Raw genomic sequence first — 20,917 nt, 5'->3', positions numbered from 1 at the left:
ACTCACCCATAAAAATGCTATATATTGTGGGGGTTTGCTTAGGGGATCTTCTCTGTCACTATACATTACACAGCTTAAACTATTCGACCCAGAGAAAGAAAAAGTGAAGAAAAAAAAAATTCTGCTATATTTCTATAGTCTAATTAGAAGCTTACAAAACTATTTTGTTTAGATTTTTGGATTATTTTTTGTGGTAAAAGATTTTTTGGATTATTTGTCTTGGAGGATTTCGGTATAATTGTTTGCAGAAAGTCAAACACATCTAATTATCTTGCTTCCATTATAATAGATTTTTGTTTTGCATCTGACTTGATCGAAGTGTTGTGGATGCAATTAAATTGCGCCATGTAAAACGTGAAGTTGCTAATATGCCTTTTCTTTCCAAATAATAATTTAAAAATAAATAAATTATATTTTCAAGTAAAAGATGCCATCATCGTCTTCTGATCTCCACTATCTACTTTAAAATTATAATCTTATGGACAAAATTAATGCAACGTTATACATATCTATATACGGATGTTAAAAATGCAGCATCATTTCCTACTATCTATTTCAGCCCATTAGAAACAAGTTGAATCTTCTTGAACTTTATCCAAAAATGGTGGATCATTATCTAATTAAGATAGTCATTACAATGATCTTTATTTCTTGCTTCTGTTTTGGCAGAATTTTTTTTTATTTAAAATTTTTATTTGAGGCTAAATGTTTTTTTATCAGAAAAATAAAGATGTTTGGCAAATGTTAAATATGTATTTATTGATAAAAGAATAAATTTTTTTAAGTTATTTTAAATAAGTCCAAATTTTGAGATTTTCTAAAAAATTTCTTCTTTTAATACAGCTTAATGAACATTTAATACAGTTTTTTTATTTACAACAAAATACTTATTCATTTTTTAATAAAAATTATTTTTTAAAAAATATATATTATATAAAATTCTACAGTTTAAAGTTCTATTTTCATCAATCATACCAAATGAATTCTTCAAATTGAAAAAAAAAATATATGATTTTAAATGAAAAAGGAGAATCAAGAACTTTTGGTATGTAATATATTTGAGAATTTTTTAGATGTTTTGATAATTACTTCTCAAAGATTAGTTTTAAACTTTTAAGTATTCGTGGATTTAGCCCAACCATATAATCATAGAGAATGCACCTTCAACTTAGATAAAAAAAATTCCTCTTTCAAGTTGTAATATAAAAATAGTTTTAAACCTTCAAATAATAGTTTTTAGTCAAAGTTAATTAAATGTGGTTAATTTCCTCACAACTATACATTTATCTATATGCATCGTAATATTCGGTCTTGAATAAAACTTTTGCCTGGCAAACCCATTGTTTTACTTAAACAATGATCCTGATTTAGAATCTCCAAACTCCAATTTAAATATGCATATATATATATATATATATATATATATAATAAAATAAAATAAAATGAGATAGTTTCTCTTAGAAGCTCCTCACATAAATTAGGGGAATTAAAATTAAATGAAACTTTTGTAATTTCTATCTTACCATTTTATTACTAAATAACAGAAGATAAAATTTATTATCTTTTCTAATTCAAGAGAGAAAACAAAACAAAACTACACCTGCACTTTCTCTATTTTGTGAATTTTATATATTTTAAATTTTAAAAACATAAGTCTAAATTTAATTTTTATTGCAAAATAGCTCTTTTATTTCATAATTTTTTTTTGAAACTATTTCTATATATAAAAAATTTTAAAAAAAATATTATTTATTACTATTAATGATCAATCACAAATAAAATTTATATGCCAAATAATAATTTAATTAATTATTATTAAAAAAATTATTTTAAAAATTTTAATATAAAAAATAAAATTAAATATCTCAACTAAAATTTTCACATAAACTGAAAAAGTCATAAATAACAAATCTATTATGTGACAAACTATTCAATCCCTTAAGTATGTCTTAGTCTAATGATAGATATTTTGATTTATGATAGATATTTTGATTTTAAAAACGATGCAACTTCCTATAACTATTTAAGGGTAAAATTTTATCATGGAGAATATTTGTGATAAAATCTACCACTTTATTATTGTTACTTTTTTTTTTTTTTTTTTTTGAAATAACCTACCACTTTTTTAAAGGCAGGAGAGTAGTAACAAAACACCATAAGCAGCTGTCCGCCAAAAAGTGAAAAGGAACAAATAGGGTTAGGACACTAAAAAGTCTATTAGGATATTTAGCAGTAATAAATTATTATCATTTAATTAATTTATATTTAAATATAAAAGTTAATTTTATTTTATTTTATTTTATTTTATTTTAAAAATATTATTAATTTATTTTTGAATTTTGCAATTATCATCAACCTTATCATATTCTTTCTTTATTATTTTATTCATATCTTTTAGCATAATATCACTCACATCTCCTATTAAAATACTATTTGAAAATGTTCAAAATAAAAAAAAAAAATTAAATTTCAATTAATGCTAACATCTTACAGTTCATATAAAATATACCTACAATTACACTTTTTCTTTTTTTTTCTTTTTTTTTACTAAATACCTACAATTACACTTAGGTTTCAAAAAAATTCGCCAATTCATAATTAAATTATATTTAATATTTCTAACCATAAAATATTAACATTTCATTTTTGATAATGTCAAGATAACAACCAAGTCTCAAAGCTCCTAAACGGATGAACAACATATGATGTGTATGGGCATTATCTGGTAGATATTATCTGGTGTTTTGAAGAAACTTATCCTTTGCATAATAGCTTGTACTATTTGGATAAATATCTTGTATGTTAACTCATAAGTAACCTACTAAAGCATCTAGGTGTAATCCATATCTCTAGTACACATAGCTGTATATATTCACTGCCAAGCAAAACGAAATGATAACTCTAACTTTTCTCTGCACAAGTCATATTACACGTTTCCCTTCTTTTCCTTTAGCCCCGTGAGTCCCATTTTCAGCTTTGAGCAACGTAACAGTGGTTGCTGACGATCACCGCTTGTCGCTTGCTCCAAATGGCCTTCATGCACTTGGATTTGGCTTTGTGGTTTTGCACCCCGCCGGTTACTTTTAACTTTAATTCTCCATGTGTCTATAATGTGTCCATTATTAGTTTTAATTTCTAACATGTTTTTCAGACTTTCGACTTTCAATTAATTTTCCTTAAAATTTAATAAATTACGTTATTTCTCATGTGGACTTTTGGTGAGCCCTTTTTTTTAAAAAAAAAATATAAAAATATTTAATAAATCAATTAATATTTATCACTCTATATGTTTTGCCATTTTTTATATTTTTTTATATTTTTTTAAATTACAAAAGCACCATCTTCTTACCTTTTATTTTCTCACTTCTCTTGTACATAATTTTTTAAACAAAACTATTTAACATTAAAAAACACTAAACACCCAAGTAATAGGGACTCTTATGTAAGTATGCATTATTACTTTTAATGGGAATATATTAGTTTACAAGAGTAGTGTATTTTGCGGATTTTTTTATTTTTTATTTTTCTAATTTTGATGTAGGAATTAAAAGTCAGCATTTTTAATTTAGAAAATTGTAATTTTGTTACTAAAAGAAGCTAGCTAGTATAGTGCAATTGAACATATAATAGTGGCAAATTTGTCATTTTGAGAAGAACTTAATCATTGTCTAATAGTCCAATACAAAATTTTAAAAAAAAAATTCTAAAAAAGCAGACCGTTGTCAAGACAGAGAGTGGATGACCAACAAAAATTTCAAATGGTGATCGTGAAAGATTTCAAATATAATAGTTGTTACTTCCAGTCTTGTGAATGCGATGCACAGTTTGTTATTTCCAGTCTTAATCATCCTAGTTCTGCCTCCAAGCTCCACTGGAAAGCTGAATATTGTTTTTTATGTAGCGGTGGATATGGATTGGGTTGGTTCGGTTTTGGATCAAAATACAATCCAATCCATACATATCGTTTTTTTTAATTTACAATCCAAACCAAATCATTGAAACATTAAATCCAAACCAAACCAAACCATTTATGATCGGGTTGATTTGGATTGGTTGATCAGTTTGAAATCTACTAATTTATAAATATATAATACAAATAAATTTTTTTTCAAATATAAAATATAAATAATAAATTATAATTATCCAAACATAAAATACAATTAGAATAATACAATATAGTCTACAATAGAAAATAAAGAAAATGTAGCAAATGATACACATCATGTACTTATTAAATAAAAAACATTAATATCATCATCTCACTCCTATAAAATCAAATTAAAATTGTTAGAACAAATAATGTAAAATAATACATTCGTCAAAATTCATTCACTCAAGAATCAATGCATAATTCCTTTTTGTTTTTTAGCCTTAAAACTCTGGTAAATCATAAGTCAATGCATAATTCCTTTTTGTTTTTTAACCTTAAAACTCTGGTAAATCATAAGTCAATCAATGTTGACAGGTTCACTAATTTTAGTTGATTCTGTAAGCTCTACAAAGATCAAAACAATAAAATTAGCAATAAATTATATTTAAACATATATATATATATATATATAAGTAACAATTGGATATAATATATGTAGATATATATATATGATGGGGATGTAAAAAAATATATATATATAATGGTGATGGTGATGGACCGGTGGTGGGCGGCAACAAAGGTAAATATTTAGTTTAGGGTTACAACTTACAATTTGATTTGGGATTTGAAATATGAAGATGTAAAAGAAAAAAAAATATATAAATATATATATATATATATATATATTAAAAATCAATATATAAAAATAGAAAAAAATTTAAAAATTATATATAAAAATGAAAAAAATAAAAAATATATAATTTTTTAGTTATATAATATATTATTTAGATTTGAGTGGATTTATATTTCTAATCCATACAATTTATAATATTTTGAATCCAATCCAATTCAATTAATATAAAAATCCAATTCAAACCATTAAAAATAGATTGAATTGAACGGATTGTGGATTTTATCCATACTACTTTTGTGTCTCATTTTGAACCAGTATTGTTCTTATTTTGACTCAAATCTTTTTTGTGTGGATTCCTAGAACTGCCAAAATCTTGGCTCATCTTTTGTGGAAATGGGGCGCAGACATGTCTTGTACAGGTTCCATTAAGGCCTGAGCTCCTTCCTTTGTCAATTGCTGAGGTTGTAATGCGGAAAATTGGATTCTCCTCCAATTTTTTATTCTGGCTTTGAGCCTTTTCTTTTAGTTAATATAACTTACTTTTCAAGAAAAAATAAAATAAAATATATATATATATATATATATATGTATATGTAATTTTTAGGGGAAAAGATGGTAAATCTCAAAAGATGTGAGATACGACGAGTATTAATGTACTTTATCTTATAAATTTATTAATGTAATTTATCCTATAAATTTATATATTCGCCACCATATATTTTTATATCAATATTTTAGTAATTATTGTTCCATATTAATTAACAAAAGTATGGTTATAATTTTTGGAAAATTATATCTGACTGACTAGAGCTTGATTGACGGAATTAATATTTCATAAAATACAACAATAAATAAAATATTAAGACGTGCATTGATAATAAAATCAAACTTGATGCCATATGTTAATTTAATTCAAAATGTAATAACACATGTGTGTTTAATTTTTCCATCCCAACTATGAAATTGATTCAAATAAATTTCATATAAAATAAAGAAAAGAAAAAAAGTTTCATAGAATACAAATTTAGTTTTAAAAAAAAAATTTTTTTATAAAAAAAAGTGAAATTTGATTAAAAAAATATATTATGTTTGGAATTAATACTAAGGATACCAAATAAATGTATTAAGATATGTACCAAGTATCATGTGTCAATATTATTCTTGAATTTACTTGCTTCTAATTATATTTTTTTTTATCATAAATAAAAATTATTATTAAATATTAAAAAAAATAAGCATATTGATTTAATTGAATTCAATAATAATTAATAACTTTATGCCCCATTTATGACTTGCTCCATATGAGTTATCACTAAGAAACCATATCCTTCTTTTTATTATTATTATTATTATTATGCATATCACATCCTTACTCTACATTTTGTTTTTTAAAGTGGAATAATCTTAATTACCTTGCTACAACATGGATTCTTAGTTGGCATTTCACTTTCTACTTAAATTAAAATGGTTAGCATTCATATATGCCAACTAACAATTTAAGTATTTTAGTTAAGTAAGTATCATTCAATTAGTAAACATTTATATTTATATTTACAAGATCATAAATTCGAAACATTAAAATAGAAAAATAATTATTATAAATGATAAAAAAAATAAAACCAATTTAAGTAGTTTTGTATAATTTAATTAATAGCTTATACCAGATTTCATATAGTAGCAATTTTCTAATTAAAACAATGTAAACTCTACATCTCTGATTTGCAAAAAAAAAAAAAAAAATCGTGGATACGTAATTGTCTCTAACATCAACTTCTAATTGCCAAATGGCAAAAAAGAATGAAATTTTTTTTCCTTTTAAGTAGTAATCCTTTGTTTTTTTATTTAACTTTTTAGTGGTAGTCCTAGTCTCTCATAACACTCTTCCATATTATATGGGTATGGCATTATCAAGACTACAACTACTTAGAACATTGGGAAAAAGGGGTTAACTTAGTGGTATCATTTATTTTCATGGATGGGGAATAGGATAATGATGGAAAGGACCAACACCCAACTATTCATATATGTCAATGTCTAAAATCCACGTAGATTTTGGATAAATGGAAGAGTCTTTTTTTTTTTTTTTAATTTATAATTTTTTTATAATTTATAATTCTATTTTCCAAACAACACTGTTTTCAGGTCAAACCAAAGTACCACACTCCCACTCCACTCTTACACTGTATATTTGCTTTAGAGAATCTCCAATTCAAAATATTACATTGATAGTGAAAACTTAAATTTTAAAAATAAAACATGAGCATTCTAGTATAAATACTAAAATAACAATTCCAAAATTTTAACAAGTACTTCCATACAAAAATGTTATGCTAAATATTAGAATTGTTGTGGAAAGAACTATTTTATGTTTGGATCAAACATATGTTTAAAAAAACCTATCTATCTTCTTCTATCTTCAAACATATAAAGCAACTGAGGTGATAGTAGTGCTTTGGGGAAAAAAAGGATTATTTTAAATAATATGGTAAAGTTAATGTGATATCATTTTATTGGTTGAATAATGTAATTTTAATATGGATAACTAGAAACTTAAACAAATAAATGGAAATAAAAAGTAAAAGGCTTTTACTATAAGGTTTTTTCAACCAATAATCGGAACTGGAATCTTTATATCAGTATCAAAATAAATATATACATTAACAAATAGCCCTCAATTAAAAAAAATAAAATAAAAAAACACACACACACACACACACACACACACCCCATATCCGTTGGAGTACTATTTGGTATACTTTATTTGATAAAATACAGTTTTTTTTTTTTGGTTAAAAACAAAAATATTTAAAAAAGTATATTCAATTTAAATTTTAAAAAATCTTTGCTTGACTTTTTTAAATGATTGATTTTTGCAAATTTGATCGATTTTTATAGTCTTGTAGAATTATGAAAGAGTTTTATTAACTTTAATACATTTCATTTTAAAAGATTTTCATATACATTTATATATTTTCATTGACTTCTAAATATAATATAGAATTTGTAGAAAAAATTATGTTTTCTTGTGGCAATAAAAATATTATTCTTAATAAGGTAGAAAAAGTTATAAATCATCTCAAAAATTAAATATTAGTTATAAAAATAGCAGTAAAAATTCATAAAGGTACAACTCTTTTACTTTTTGTAATACTGAGTATAAAAAAATGATAATGATAAATAGAAATAGCTAGCTTTTTTCCGATCCAAATCAAAAGTTATATATATATATATATAATATTAAAAAATAATAGTTTATTTAGGAAATACAATACATTAAAAAAAATATAAAGCCAAATTAGAGCTTTTGAGAGATAAGTAAAATAAAAGAAAAACAACATGAGAAAAATCAATGAATTAAAGTGATGTAAGCGTGAAATCTACATATTTATGTGATAAAGTAAATGAAAAAAAATTATTAATTAATTATTTATATTTTCATATTTATGAAAATTGGGAAAAAAAATGAGATGCATTTTGAATCTTCTCTAAGTTCATGGAAAGGTCAAAAAAAAAAAAAATGGATGAAATATTAAAAAGCTTTGAAAAGTGGATGGAAGATAATTTATAAGGTAAATATTTCTATTTTTATTCAAAAGTCAATATAAATCGGAATCTTCAAAAATTAATAAAAATTATTGACAATTTAAATACATATAAATTTTATTAATATTTAAAAAAATTTAATTGAATACAACATTACTTTACAAATATTTTTAAAATTATTAAAAATTTATATTAAATACTATATAATTTTTGTAGTCTTTACAAATCTACATTCAATACGGCTAAATTTTTAAATTCCAAATAAATTTATATTAAAACCTTTTAAATTAAGATACACCTTCTTTCACAGTCACTTTGAAAATACTCTTAAATCTGTCAAGTTTTGCGAATATATATAAGATTGAATACATATGTCTCTTCATGGCTCTCCTCCATCCACTTTTCTCTCAGTCAGGAGGGACCCTCAAAAAGCAAAGCCCAAAAGTTTCGGTCCTCTTCTTCATCTTCATTGTATAAAGAGGATTAGAAAAGTGGGGTTGTTATATATATATATATATATATATATATATACATATATTATCAATTAATTAATTAATTAATTTTTATTCACCGTCTTTGTCAGATTCTCTTAACTCACCCTCTCCTTTTCACTCCCACTCCCCCTTATTAAATCACTCGCTCTTCTTCTTCTCTTCGCCAAATCCATCCGATCCTTATTTTCCCCAAATCAAAACCCATTGGGGGCCTTCGCAAAAAAAATGGAGACCCATTCTTCTTCTTCCTCTTTCTCAAGCTTTCGGGTCTACCTCCGCTCACTCTCTCAGACCCCTTCACGTCTCGTTTGCCGTGCCTGTTCCGTTTCAACCTCTTTTGAAGAAATGAGCCGGGTCCGAGCTCGTTCTGGGTCCGACATGATCAAAAGCTTGAGGTGGTTCGACCTTGTTGGGTTCGGTATAGGTGGGATGGTTGGAGCTGGTGTCTTCGTCACCACAGGCCGTGCTAGTCGGCTTAACGCTGGTCCGGCCGTTGTTATATCTTATGCTATTGCCGGACTCTGCGCTCTTCTCTCGGCTTTCTGTTATACTGAGTTCGCCGTCGACATGCCGGTCGCCGGCGGCGCCTTCAGCTACCTCCGCGTCACTTTCGGTGCGTGTTTTTATCAAATCTCCACCACCCTTTTTCCCGTCTCTCTTCGCCGCTTCGTTTCGTAATGTGGTATGAAATTTAACGATTGGGATTGGTTTTGTGGGTTTTTTGGTATTTTTCTCAGGTGAGTTCGCTGCATTTCTGACCGGTGCGAACCTCGTGATGGACTATGTGATGTCGAACGCCGCCGTTGCGAGGGGATTCACGGCCTATTTGGGTACTGCCATCGGCGTCTCCACTGAGAAATGGAGGATCACCGTAGTCGGACTCCCGAAGGGTTTCGATGAAATCGACGTCGTCGCCGTCATCGTCGTTTTGGCCGTCACACTCATTATCTGCTACAGGTAAAAATCGCAAAACGACAACCTCCCATTTCTCTGAAAAATTTTGCTTCTAAAACTTTCGTCGTTTCGAATCGTTTTTTAGTACTCGAGAGAGCTCAGTGGTGAACATGGTGTTGACGGCGCTGCATATTCTGTTCATCATCTTCGTGATCTTGGTGGGTTTTTGGAAGGGGGAGTGGAAGAACTTCACTGAACCAGGTGACCCGGCTCACCCATCCGGGTTCTTTCCGTTTGGAGCTTCGGGTGTATTCAGTGGGGCAGCCATGGTTTACCTTAGCTATATTGGATACGACGCCGTTTCCACCATGGCCGAAGAGGTTCGTGACCCGGTTAAGGATATCCCAATCGGAGTATCCGGCTCCGTTATCATCGTTACCGTACTCTACTGCTTAATGGCCGCTTCGATGTCCAAGCTTCTCCCTTACGACATGGTAACCGAAAAAGGCGAAAAAAAATAATAATAATAAATAAAAACAAAATTATTGGATTTATCATTTGTCTTAATTAAAGTTCCCATTTTGGACTGGAAAATGACGAAATTACCCCCCCAATGCAGATCGATGCTGATGATCCTTTTTCGGCGGCGTTTCGCGGGAAATCGGACGGTTGGAGATGGGTGTCGAACGTGATCGGGGTGGGGGCCAGCTTTGGGATCCTCACGTCGTTGTTGGTGGCGATGCTTGGACAGGCTCGGTACATGTGCGTGATCGGACGGTCCAGCGTCGTTCCTGCGTGGTTCGCTAGGGTCCACCCAAAGACATCAACGCCAGTCAATGCCTCCGCTTTTCTCGGTGAGTAAAAAATCACACGGCGGTGGGATATGAGTTTTGTTTTGTACTGTTCTTTTTTTTTTTTTTAATATATTTGATGGGTGTGTTTTCTCTCTGTATCTGTGCATTGAGGTTTTGCCATTGCCTTCTTGGCTTTTAAGGCTTTTGTTTGTTTGTTGTGATTAAAAATTATTTAAATCCGTTTTGGTTCGGATTGGACCCCACATGAACCGTTTTTGGTTTTTGAGAGGACTAGGATTCAATGAGGATATCCTCATTGTTCTTATCATGGGGGGTCTCCCCAAGTGCAAATATTTCTGATGATTGATTATTTTGTTAAAAACTAAATGAATATTACATTGTTGATTATGCTTTAATATCAATACAAGACTTGGTACTAGTACATGTTAAGAAGGGAAGATTTTCCTTGTGATTTCTCTTCTCATTCGGTGCTTTGGCCACTTAAAAAGAAATCATTTTTATTTATTTATTTTTTAACATGGGATTTGGATAAAAGGAGATGAATGACAAATTTTTAATTATGGTGATCTTATGATTGTGTGTGATAATTATTTGTTGAACGGCTGTACGGTGTGCTAATTGCTGTAGCCTATTTTTTTTTTTTTTTTTTTTTTTCGTATTCATGATTTGCTTATCTCAGCGGTGTTTTCGAATTCGAGTTTTGATTTTGTTTTTGAGGTCATTACAAGATCTTATTTTAAGAACAAGTGGTCTAAAGAGGTCCAACCATGTTCGTTTTGGAAGATAGATCCTTGGATTGGAGGCAACAGTGAAAGTGACTTGCTAAGGCCAGGCCAAGTTGATCAAAAACCATGCGGATTTTTATTTCAATCCTTTTGTAATATATATATATATATATATATATATATATATATATTTATTTGATGCTTTTGACTACCCACCATACTTCGTTTTTATCCCAAAAAAGATTAGCACGCCTTTGCAAAAGTCTATCATGACATGCACAAATTTAAGCTATGATTTATGTATTTTTCTAACATATGCACATATTTTATTTTATTTTTTCAGGTATCTTCACAGCTTTAATTGCCCTTTTCACCGATCTAAACGTCCTACTCAACCTCGTGTCCATTGGTACTCTCTTTGTCTTTTACATGGTGGCGAATGCTGTGATCTATAGGCGCTATGTTGCAGTTGGGACGACGAATCCATGGCCCACATTGTCGTTCCTCTGCTCCTTCTCCTTCACCGCCATCATTTTCACTCTCATTTGGCATTTCGCCCCTTCGGGGAAGCCTAAAGGCTTCATGCTCTGTGCAAGCGCTGTAATCGCGATTGCAATACTTCAACTCTTCCATTGCATGGTTCCTCAAGTGAGTAAGCCCCAGTTCTGGGGCGTACCCCTGATGCCATGGATACCATCCACTTCGATCTTCTTGAACATATTTTTGTTGGGGTCTTTGGATAGACCTTCATATGTGAGATTTGGATTCTTTTCTGCTCTGGCTGTGCTCGTCTATGTTTTCTACAGTGTTCACGCTAGCTTTGATGCAGAAGGTGATGGGTCTCTCATTCTAAAGAATGTTCAAATTAACATGGAAGCTGAAGAAGTCAAGGATCAAAGTCTCAAAGTTTAGAAATTTTGGTCCTTTTTTTTTTTTTTTTTAATTTTTGTATTTACCTAAAAGTTTTGGAAGGTTGATGGCTTACTTAGAAAAGTGAAGGGCAAAAGAGGAAAGAAATAGAATAGGATAGAAAATAGACTGCTGTTTTTGCAGGAATGGCAAATTGTATACTTCTTGTTGGTAATTGGAAATAGGCCCAACAGCTTTAGGTTGTGTCACTTTTCCCCCTTTTTTTTTTTTTTTTTTTCTTTTTTCTTTTAATGTTTTTTTTTTTTTTTTTTGTATATTATGGCCATGTAATCCATCAACTTTGGGAATTAGATGTTTTTTGTTTTTGACCTTTTAGTCAATGAAGGAAAAACATCTTATTGAGAAAGCAGAAGAGTAAAGTTATTCTTCTTTTTGAACTCTTTTTTCAGATTTTTGTTTCATTAAGAATTCACGAGCAACAAAAGGCAAACTGTTTAGTTCTTGTTTTACATTGGTTTTTTTATTTTATTTATAATTTCTTTATTTCCATTGTAGTACCAAGAATTTAATATTTAAAAATAGAAAGTATCCTTACCAAAAAAGCAATGTACGGATACGAAATTATTCTTTTTTTTTTTTTCTTTTTTTTTTCTTTTTTTTAAATTTTTGGGTAAGAGTTATTAAATTATATGCGATAAATTCTGGTATGAAAATTAAGTTGTAATTGGATGCTAGGGAGAATCTGTGGCCGACATTTTTAATTTTTAATTTTTGGTTCTCAATTCAATTGTCCCATCTCCTGTGGTCAACATTATAAATACAATATTTATATGGATTAAATCCGAATATAGTTTCCGCCGACAATAAGTTAAAGGAGTAGTATCCGCCCTTTTTTCTCCGATAGATAAGTATTATCCGCTTATGGTTTTGCAGAAAAGGGACTCATTACTGATTCTATAATTCTATTCTCTAATCAAACTCCAATCATCCTAAACCAGTTGCGAAACATATGCCTACTAACTACAATAAGGTTATTAAAGCAACAAAAAAAAAAAAATATAAGTGTAGAAGAAGTACATTAGTGACTTGTAATTATAAAAATTTTGTTATTTGTTTTCATTAATGACATAATTTTTGTAATTATTAAAAAAAATTATTATTTATTTTCATTAGTGATTATCATTATTTTACATATTAATTTTTTAATTGAAATATTTAATTATATTATTTTTATTTTAAAATTTTAAATATAAAAATTATTTAAATTGTCATATAATATATATATTTTTTATTGGTAATTATTTATGTTTTGAAAAAAAAAAAAAAAAGAAAAAAAGAAGAAGATTTCAAATTGGTCATTTTTATTATATTCCCAAATCCCCTTAATAATTAATATGTGATTATTCCCCTATCATGATTTGTTCATCCCTGATACCATGACCTTTCGGCTTTTGTCAATTTGATCATATACCCCATTACAGGTGACATCCCAAATATACCAAATCATTAACTTAATTAATTATTTTCTCAGAAAAGAAAAATACTTTGGGAAAAATTAAAAGAAAGGGAAGAGAAAATTGAAATACGAGAAAAAGAAAATCAGAATCTTTTTTTTTTTCTATTATTTAAAAAAAAATCAGAATCTTAAAAAAAGAGAAAAGAGTCAAAGACCATGTCTTATCTAATATTCTTTCATTATTCAAAGATTGACAAACGTAAAAAAGGAACCAATTTTTTTTTTAAAAAAAAAAATGAGAAAAAGAAAAAGAAAATGGTCATCACGCTTCTTCCATCTTTTGCTTCTCTATCTAAATTGAGTCCTGGTTGTCTACTCCTTCAGTCAATTGCCCTTGGCTCCTTTAGTCTTATAATTCAATGATCAATTAATTATACGACTAAATCAGTTGCTTAATAAGTTATTTTCTCAGAAAAGAAAAATACTTTGAGAAAAATTAAGAGAAAAGAAAATCAGGATCTTTTTTTTTTTCTATTATTTTTTTAAAAATCAGAATGTTAAAAATGGAGACAAGAGTCAAAGACCATGTCTTATCTAATATTCTTTCATTGTTCAAAGATTGACAAAAATAAAAAAGGAACCAAAAATAAAAAAATGAAAATGGTCATCATGCTGCTTCTATCTTTGGCTTCTCTATCTAAATTCTGTCTTGGTTGTCTACTCCTTCAGTCAATTGCCCTTGTCTCCTTTAGTCTTCTAATTGTCATTATTTTGTTATCATTATTATTATTATTATTATTATTATGGGCTCCAACAGCTCTTTGTGTCCCAATTTGATTTTGTGGGGTGGTGTGACTTGAAGAGCTTTAATTGATGGTATGTTGCTCTTGAAATCCTCTTTTATTTATCTTTCCACTTCTTTTGTGCTTGCCACAGCCAATAAATCGGCTTGACTGGTTAGCAAAGCAGCCCTTGTGTATTTCCTTTTTCTCATGGATCTTCTTTTCTTTTGGACTTTGTACAGCTTATTTCTCCCTACTGAAAATATATTGTTGTTCCAACCAAAAAAAAAAAAAAACAAAAAAAAACTACTAATACATGTTAAAATTGAATTTGCCCAATGAAAAAAAAAGGGGAAAATCCAATCCCACAAAAATTAATTCCATTCCTGGCCTTTTTTAGGAAGTAATTTTCAGCATCCGAGTTAAAGTTCTTCCCTTTTTTTTTTTTTTTTTTTTTCCTCTTGAAATCTTGACCTGAATTCTTTATTATATCTTATGTGAGTGGTGAATCTGGCATGAATAATCACTGACCATAAAATTAACTTTTCTAGAATATCTTACTTTTCACCAATTTTTTTTTTTTTACTATATATTATCATTTTTAATTGTCTTAGCAATTAAGTATTGTTTAGTAATACGGTTGGTTAGAGTTCTTATTTTTTTTTCTTTTTCATTTAATTGTATAATAATTAATAGTAGTGAAAGTTTATTAAAAATCTAAGTTAGTTAACTATAAAGTGAAAGAATAAAAAAAAGAACATAAATACAAAATTTGACACAACTTCAAATTGTGCCGGTTTTTGGTTTTTATTTTTTAAATTTTTTTCTTTAACCAAGTTATTTTGCGATTTTAAGTTCGCATACAAATACAATACTAAAACGTAGTTTGAAAGCGATGTGAGATCCTATAAGCTAGTATATTTTTGGTAAATGCCACAAATTTTTTTTTTTTTTTTTTGGGAGAGAAAATGGAATAGTTATTCGGAATGAGAAGTTATACGGTAAGGTATGGGGTTAAATGGATAAAACGGATGCTCCATCAAGCATCTTAGAAAATGGAGGACTATTTGATGCCATTTACAAGTGGAATTGCAATTGTTTATTTCCACCACTTGGATTCCAAGTCAAAGCACAAAAAGGCACTATAATATATCAGTCCCAAGAAATCCATGCAAATAATAATTGTTTATGCTCAGTTATTTATTTATTTATTATTATTAATTATTCTATGAGAAATTAACTTAATTTTATTAAAATATATTCAATTTAGAAATTAACTTAATTTTATTAAAATATATTCAATTTAGAGTTTAATGAATTTAAAATGAATTAAATAATTTGATAGATTGTTATGTAATTCCATAGATTCCATAAAAAATTTATAAAAATTTAATGAAATCTTTAAAGTTAAAGTTGAATTTCATATTAGACAATTTTCTTCATAATTTTACTTTTAAAATTATTTCAAATCTAATATTTTTTAAAATCTTTTAAAATCAATGACTTTTTGAATACCTATAGATTTTAAAATATATATATATATAAAATTATAATTGAATATATATAGATTTTAATAGATTTTTATAAAATTCATTAAAATTTGAATTTAAATATCATTGGACTTATATGGACTATTTTAAAATCTAAATCAAATACCTCTAAACTACTATATACTAAATCGTTGAAATTCTAAATTGAATACATCCTTTTAATTTTATAATTTTAAGATATGTTCTAAAAAAACAAAAGATATATTTATAATATTTTAGTCATAATGAACAAACATTCTCAAAACATGATAAAGCTAATTAACGAGTAATAAATTTCTATATGTTTCATTAATGATTTTGTTACTTTATAATTTTCTTAAATAAAGCAAATATTTCATATCAAACAAAAAAAGCATGCTTATCTTCACTTTGGCTCAGGTTGTAAAAGGCATTATAGGCATAATGATTTGCTGAACTAAAGAAAAAACGAAAAAGAAAAAATTCTCATGAGTAGTGCCAGAACATATTCAACAGTGCTATTATTATTAATTGTGTTCCCTGTTTGGTGATGTGAAGATGAATGTTTATGCAACAATTTGTTTCCTGAATTTCTATCAATATGAGAATGTTCACAGAAATTATTAACAATTTTTAAGTGACATAATTTCATGAAATTCTTAATGCCCTCTCACTTGTAAAGTAGAAAATTGATTTTGTCAATATTATTTGTGAAAGAGATGCAAAATAAATAGATAAAGTTGTTTGCATTAGGAGGCTTGGCCTTGCTAATTAGGTATCTATTGTGTAAATAGATACTTTTGAATAAAATAACCTATGAGTCTTTCTTTTCTCCATTAGCATGTCAGGGTCTTTTTACTCTTATTCTTTTCGATCATGAAATGTATGTATTACTCCCAAGATAAACAATTAAATAAAAAGCAAGTTGTCATGTTCTTGAGCAAAACCAATATCAAATATTCAAATTTCATAATGGAAAAGAGGGAAAAAAAAAAAAGAAAAAAGGAAAAAAAGCAAACCTATATACTAAATAAAAATGGTCTAACCCTCTTGGATGATTTGGCCTTGATGTCATTTTGGGCAATAGAATATATGAGCACATGATCCATGTCAACCTTTTAGTTGTAAGTGGTCAAAAAATTTGAGTTGCGAGACTCTCTAAGGTGATTGGAAGCATCAAATGGGAGACTTGTCTTTTTCATTGTGCCAAAAAAACAACAAAAAACCCCAAAAAGCACTCACTTTTCCCTAAACCTGCCCTGCATGAGGCTTCTACTTTGGCTAATGTGGCATGTAAAAGCGATTTGCCCTACCCTAGGGCTTTAGTGGACCTACCAACTTGGTCTTTTATCATTGGGGACCCATCCACAAAAAGTCATATGATTTTGCCCACTACAACTTGCAAATCATTCCGACTTAAAGTTGATTAGAGTCCATGAAAAGTACATCACCAAAAGAGGAAGGAGAACAGAAGACGCAAATAAAAGAGGGTGAGGAAGATTGTGGTTTTTGAAGGGGTGGGAGGCACTCAGTTTGGACTTTCAGGTAGTTAAGATTGTGGTTTTTGATTTGTATAAAAAGGTTTTTGCAAATGAAATCAAACCCACTTTGTGAGTAATATAATAATAACTAAAATATATAAAGCTGGGGCTTCAAAAAAAAAAAAAAAAAAAAAAAGAGGTAAAAAGGATGATAGAGAATTGGGGGAAGTCATCTTACATAAAGCTATAGATAAGAAACATGTGGAGGTCCACTATACAATATGTTTGTGTAGTTGAGGTCCTTTTCTTGCCCCTTTTCTGTCTCCCTCAATTTTTGATTGCACACATCAATATGACAATCTATGTTCCATCTGATCTGACCATTTGGTGATGATCATCGACAATTTTTTTTTTTTTTTTTGAGTGCCTTTTTTTTTTTTCTTTCTTTTTCTTTTTCTTTTCAAGACCTCCAATTATCAGTGCCATTGGATGGTGTAGAGTTATCAATGTCAATAAACTCTGCAGTTGCACCCAAAAAACTTTAATGGGGTGTCAATAATGGATTGAAAACTTGCATTACATGACTAAAAAAGCATCTAACACAGTCATTTTCTTGCAAACTCGAAATTTCTTCTAAATTTGGAAAACTAGGGGGGGAAGGGGTATAGTCAGAATTTTAACAAAAGGGCAACATTTTTTTTTTTTTCCTGAAAAAAGGGGGAAACATATATAGAGATAATATTACTACAACTCTTATTATTATTTTTATCATTTGGTGGTAAAAATAGTATTAATTAAACACAGAGATTTATTATTCTTAATATTATCTGTAAATATTGTGTATTTTTACTTGTGGAATTGAATTTCTAAGTTGTAACACATATAAAAAGATTATTTTTTCCTTTTTAACAAAGGCTAGAAAATTTCTTTCCATAGTATGTATAGAGAAAGAGAAATTTGAGTTTGGATAATTACGGAAAACATAGCAAGGTTAGAAAGATAAAAGTGTAATAGTAATTCCTGGTGGGTAATTAAAAAAAAATTTTGGACCAAATTGTAGCGAAAGCCGAATACTAAAAGTAAAAAATAATTTGGAAAATGTTGGACCCAATCCATGTTTCATATGGGCTTTAGATAGTTCAAGGTCAGTGGGCTTTGCGTTAGGCCTGTAAATCCATTATTGTTCATTGGGTTGACCCATTTTTCAGAGGCTGTGCCCCTTTAAGACACTGGGACTCGTTGCCAATTTGGCAATTTGCCACACTTTCAAAGGCTATTACCATGAGAAAGCATGATCTATTTGTATTTGAGGAGATATAGACACAGAGTGCAGGAAAATATTGGTTTTTATTGCAGAAAATTCTCTGCCATAGCCAATGTTGAACTTGGTAGTTCAACAATCCCAGAAGCTTTTGTTTGGGTTGGCAAAAGTGCTTCCCCACTTCCTGATTTGCATGGCATCTTGCAAAAATGTGCAAGAACAGGTGCAATCCTGGAAGGAATGGTCTGTCATGCACAGATTATCCATTTTGGGTTTGAAGGAGACACTTTGACATCAAATATGCTGATTAATATGTATTCCAAATGTGGTTTGCTTGATTGTGCTCGGAAGGTATTTGATAGTATGTCTGAGAAGAGCTTAGTATCATGGAATACAATGATTGGGTCACTTACCCAGAGCGGGAAGGAGCACGAAGCTCTTAGCCTTTTCTTGCAAATGCAAAGAGAAGGAACCCCACTTAGTGAGTTCACAGTTTCGAGCATTCTATGCGCTTGTGCTGGGAAATATGCTTTGTTTGAGTGTAAACAATTGCATGCTTTTGCTATTAAGGTAGCAGTTGATTCGAATATCTTTGTGGGGACTGCGTTGCTTGATGTTTATGCAAAGTGTGGTTTCATAAAGGAAGCAAGCACTGTTTTTGAGTGTATGCCAGAGAGGAGTGATGTCACATGGAGTTCTATGGTGGCTGGATATGTGCAAAATGCACTTTATGAGGAAGCTTTGGTATTGTTCCACAGAGCTCAAACAATGGGATTGGAAACAAATCAGTTTACAATTTCATCCATCATATGTGCTTGTGCAGGTTTGGCATCAATGATTGAAGGGAACCAGGTTCATGCCCTTTTATGTAAAACAGGATTTGGTTCAAATGTATTTGTTGCTTCCTCACTTTTAGACATGTATGCAAAATGTGGTAGCATAAAAGATGCTTACAGTGTATTTACAGATGTAGAAGATAAGAATATAGTTTTATGGAATGTAATGCTTTCCGGGTTTGCTAGACATGCTTACTCCCAGGAAGTGATGATCTTATTTGAGAAAATGCAACAGACTGGTATGTACCCCAATGAAGTTACATACATCTCTGTGTTATCTGCTTGTAGTCATATGGGTTTGGTTGAAAAAGGAAGAAAATATTTTGAGCTCATGGTGAAAGCACACAAGGTTTTGCCCAATGTTTTTCACTATTCTAGCATGGTTGATAGTCTTGGACGGGCAGGTCGGATTGATGAAGCTCACAATTTGATAGAGAACTTGCCATTTGAGGCCACCACTTCCATGTGGGGTTCGGTTTTGGCTTCTTGTAGGATCCATGGAAATCTTCAGTTGGCTGAGGTAGCTGCAGGGCATTTGTTTGAGATGGAACCTAATAATGCAGGAAACCACATTTTGCTTTCGGATATTTATGCAGCAAATAAAAGATGGGATGAAGTTGCAAGGTCAAGGAAGTTTCTTAAAGAAAATGAGGTGAAGAAAGAGAGAGGCAAAAGTTGGATTGAAATAAAGGACATGGTTCATTCCTTTATGGTTGGAGAAAGAAACCATCCTAGAATTGCTGAGATTTATTCGAAATTGGACAATTTGATGGAAGAATTGAAGAAACTGGATTACATGGTTGAGATTGAACATGACCATCATTTTGTGGAAGATAGCAAAAAGCATGAACTTTTGAGGCACCACAGTGAGAAACTTGCTCTTGCTTTTGGACTGATGTGCTTACCTCCAAATGCACCTATTAGAATCATGAAGAACCTTAGAATCTGTGGGGATTGCCATTCCTTTATGAAGCTTGCATCAAGTTTTACAGGAAGGGAGATCATTGTTAGAGACACAAACCGGTTTCACCTTTTTAAGAATGGATATTGTTCTTGCAGGGATTTCTGGTGAACAAAAACTTGTTCACTCACTGTCTATTTCTGCAGTATGGTTTACACTGAAAAAGGAAATACAGATTAATTTAATGGAAAATAATAATCCATGTTTAAGGATTTTTAAACCTTTTGGTTTTTATTAAGAGAAGTACTTATAATGCGGCGGGCATTGCGAAGGTCTGTCTTATCTGAATAGCTAGCATAATTTGGGTACCTAAAGCATGACATATAGCATTTGCTGATTTAAATACATATATGTTCTGGAAAATGAAGTAGAATCACAATATTAATAAATTAAGAATTAATTTTAAGAAAAAGAAAAATTAAAATTCAAGTGAATTTCATTATCAACATGAAATCTAAAATTTCAAATAAAAGGAAACAAAGAAAATAAATAAAAAATTTATTCTATTTGGCTGTTCAAGTTGAAGGAAATATAAGAGAAAATTATAAAGAATTTATTATAAAAATA

The 20,917-nt window shown here is 29.4% G+C and overlaps 2 protein-coding genes across 2 annotated transcripts; both read left to right on the top strand.

Annotated features, from left to right (window-relative positions):
• The first annotated feature begins 8,636 nt into the window (after positions 1–8,636).
• LOC107413153 (cationic amino acid transporter 7, chloroplastic) lies at positions 8,637–12,308 on the top strand. The gene is made up of 5 exons (XM_016021029.4): positions 8,637–9,374; positions 9,499–9,718; positions 9,801–10,149; positions 10,275–10,509; positions 11,539–12,308. The coding sequence occupies exons 1-5, from the start codon at positions 8,987–8,989 to the stop codon at positions 12,105–12,107; spliced, it is 1,761 nt and encodes a 586-aa protein (XP_015876515.2). The 5' UTR covers positions 8,637–8,986; the 3' UTR covers positions 12,108–12,308.
• A 6,221-nt stretch (positions 12,309–18,529) lies between these two features.
• On the top strand, positions 18,530–20,562 carry LOC107413147 (pentatricopeptide repeat-containing protein At5g04780, mitochondrial). The gene has a single exon (XM_016021022.4). The coding sequence runs from the start codon at positions 18,584–18,586 to the stop codon at positions 20,459–20,461; it is 1,878 nt and encodes a 625-aa protein (XP_015876508.3). The 5' UTR covers positions 18,530–18,583; the 3' UTR covers positions 20,462–20,562.
• The last annotated feature ends 355 nt before the right edge of the window (positions 20,563–20,917 follow it).

Source organism: Ziziphus jujuba, chromosome 8, assembly GCF_031755915.1.
Source record: "Ziziphus jujuba cultivar Dongzao chromosome 8, ASM3175591v1".
NCBI classification, from domain to species: Eukaryota; Viridiplantae; Streptophyta; class Magnoliopsida; order Rosales; family Rhamnaceae; genus Ziziphus; species Ziziphus jujuba.
This window is presented reverse-complemented; position numbering and strand designations above follow the sequence as displayed.